We start from the raw sequence: 2736 nt of genomic DNA on the forward strand, positions 1-2736 counted from the left end.
AGCCTCAGTTTCTTCATCTGTAAAATGGGAATACACAGCACCCATGCTTCCAGAACTGGATGGAGCTCAAGGTAGCTAATGTATGTGACAGCCATTTCTCAAAAACACTATGCAGATATCAGGTGTGATTCTCCCTTGTAGCAGAACCAAGGGTCTTACCTCTCTTTTACCTTCACTGCCTACTCCCTGTACCACCTGACATTCCCAAGTTGTGTTTCCATTAAAGAGAAATTGCCCACAGGGTATCTCTCTTTTCTAAGATAATCTAGTAATTTAGAAAACAGTGCATAAACTTTGCCTTTTTCTCCTTTTGCCATTTTGTAAAACAGGGATCATGATCTATCTTATAGAATTGTTATAAAAATGAAATAAAGTGATATACGTGAAAACCCTTTGGAAATTATGTAAATGACAATAGGAATGAACATGGTAGATAAGCCCATGTTTCTATGCAACCTCAAGCTCATACTAGCTGTGGCCTCAGTATTTTCATCTATAAAGTGGAAATTATAACAAGACCTACTTCATAGGATTGTTGTGTATGTAAAGTACATTATAAAGTATCTGGACCATAGATGGTGCTTGATGGTGGTTATGAGTTTCCACCTGTATAGTGCTAGTTTGGGTTTAGAGGGCTTTCATAGAAAGTGTCCCACTTGACCTTCATAATAACCCTGTGATTTGTAAATTATTATCATCTCTATTTTACAGACAAGGCAATTTAAGATTCAGCCATTGAAATGGGTAACTTAATCCTAGTCACTGAACTGAGTCATCTTTTATCTTCTGGCTCCTAAGCTCAGTTCTTTCTATTCCACCAAGCGACTTTCATAGTGGATAAATCATTGCAATATTATTCTCAAGAAACTGCCCACCAGATGTCTGGGTTAGGTCTCTAGATTGGTCATTGTCCTTCCAAAAACTCAGGAACTCAGGTTTTCTTTGATGTACCTTCCCACCTGTCTTCCTAACCAAGATCAACCTTCCTTTCCAGCGGATATGTTTTCCCACGAGGAGAATGGCCCTGAGCCAGACTGGGTTTTGTCAGAACGGGAGCAGTTTACTGAATTCAGGGACCTGAACAAGGATGGGAAGTTGGACAAGGATGAGATTCGCCACTGGATCCTCCCCCAAGACTATGACCACGCACAGGCTGAGGCCAGACACCTGGTGTATGAGTCGGACAAAAACAGGGTATTTCACATTCTTCTGGAGTCAGTCTTTGAAGGGAGACAGTTTACATAAGATTGGTTCTGTTTGCTTCTTTGTGATAGCATTGGCCTGTGCCCCTGGGCCTTATTGACATTTCTCATTCTTGCCCTACCTCAGAGACCTGTAAACTTGACCCAATACCATGATAATCCACAGTGAGATCATTAGGTCAAGACATTCCTGGAGAGTCAGCTATGGGCCACAGACTTACATTCACTCCCATTTCCTAGAATTGCAGAATTTTGTTTGCTGTGGGCAGGGCATGGATTTAAGAGACACGCCCTGCATTGCCTTAAGACAACTTTGTTCATCCATTCATTCAGTCAGCAGATATTTATCCAACATCCATGATGTGTCAGGCACAAGAAAGTCCAGCCCATGAAAACATAAGGCATCCTCAGGCAAGCGCACACTTCTAGCTCTGTGCCCAGCACTTCAATATCTATTGATACATATCCACATAAATAAGTAAGCAGGATTTATAAAGACCTGCCTTTTTCCACTTTGATCACTGCTCCAACTCTTAGGAGACAATTGTGTGGTGTGGTCCATGAAAGGGAAGTGGACTTCTTCAAGGCCCTTTTTGGGAATGTCAGCACTGCTTGTAGACAGTTGGTCGAGCTTCTGAATTCCTGGGGGACTTACCTAATATATTTTTGCACAGCATTTACAGCAGGAGGCAGTTGCAGTTTGGGGTTTCACAGTGCAGCAATGGTAGATGAAAGAGGTACCTAGCAGCTTCTTAATTAATAAGTGTAGCGTTTCAAATGTTGCAAATCAGTGAACTAACATAGAGCTTCATGCTATTCAGTTACTAGAGCTTCGATAACAGCTCTTTCCTCTCCCCGGCAGGATGAAAAGCTAACTAAAGAGGAGATATTGGAGAACTGGAATATGTTTGTTGGGAGCCAAGCTACCAATTATGGAGAAGACCTCACAAAAAATCATGATGAACTTTGATACACACTCAGCGTAACATGACAGACTGTCATGGGCTTTCTTTTATTGTCTTGGATGGTTGCTACAGTTGACTAATTTATAGCAGTTGTGTCCCTGAAACAGCAGTTTATAACCTCAGATTGGGCTTAAAATTGCTTTTCACTCAATGTTTACTGCGAAATATTTCTATTCCTATTTCTATCATTTCTGTTCCTTCAATAAGATATCTCTACAAACACCTTAAAATCTGTGTAAATCACAATATTTTGGGGGGTGGGGATACATTACAAAAACATGACTTTTTAGCCTTTTTCATTAAATTTAAAGGGGAATAAGATTAGAAAAGGCCCTATTACTGAGAAGTTGGGTGGGTTGGGGGAGCAGTATATGGAGTGACTGCTATGTATTTTAACTGAAATTTTTATATTCGCCACATTGAAAAATTAGTGAGGGAAAACTCTGATAAAGTTACAGTAGTGTCACCCTATGTGGGCTTATTTCAGAGCAAGTCTAATACTTCAGATTCTTCCTTCTTGACTTTGTACTCTGAGCTGTTACTGTAAGTGGAGTATAAAACCTCTGCAT

The 2736-nt window shown here is 40.4% G+C and overlaps 1 protein-coding gene across 1 annotated transcript; it reads left to right on the forward strand.

Moving 5' to 3' along the window:
• The first annotated feature begins 957 nt into the window (after positions 1-957).
• On the forward strand, positions 958-2486 carry LOC102772177 (reticulocalbin-1). Its single transcript, XM_006777805.2, has 2 exons — positions 958-1194; positions 2065-2486. The coding sequence occupies exons 1-2, from the start codon at positions 1000-1002 to the stop codon at positions 2170-2172; spliced, it is 303 nt and encodes a 100-aa protein (XP_006777868.2). The 5' UTR covers positions 958-999; the 3' UTR covers positions 2173-2486.
• The last annotated feature ends 250 nt before the right edge of the window (positions 2487-2736 follow it).

The sequence above is a fragment of the Myotis davidii genome, unplaced genomic scaffold (genome assembly GCF_000327345.1).
Source record: "Myotis davidii unplaced genomic scaffold, ASM32734v1 C64490235, whole genome shotgun sequence".
Taxonomy (NCBI): Eukaryota; Metazoa; Chordata; class Mammalia; order Chiroptera; family Vespertilionidae; genus Myotis; species Myotis davidii.

Excerpts from the sequence above, each read along its gene's own strand:
- LOC102772177 (XM_006777805.2), top strand. The coding sequence starts at position 1,000 with ATGTTTTCCCACGAGGAGAATGGCCCTGAGCCAGACTGGGTTTTGTCA. Across the intron at positions 1,195-2,064 it reads ATGAGTCGGACAAAAACAGG|GATGAAAAGCTAACTAAAGA; the intron begins GTATTTCACATT and ends TCTCCCCGGCAG.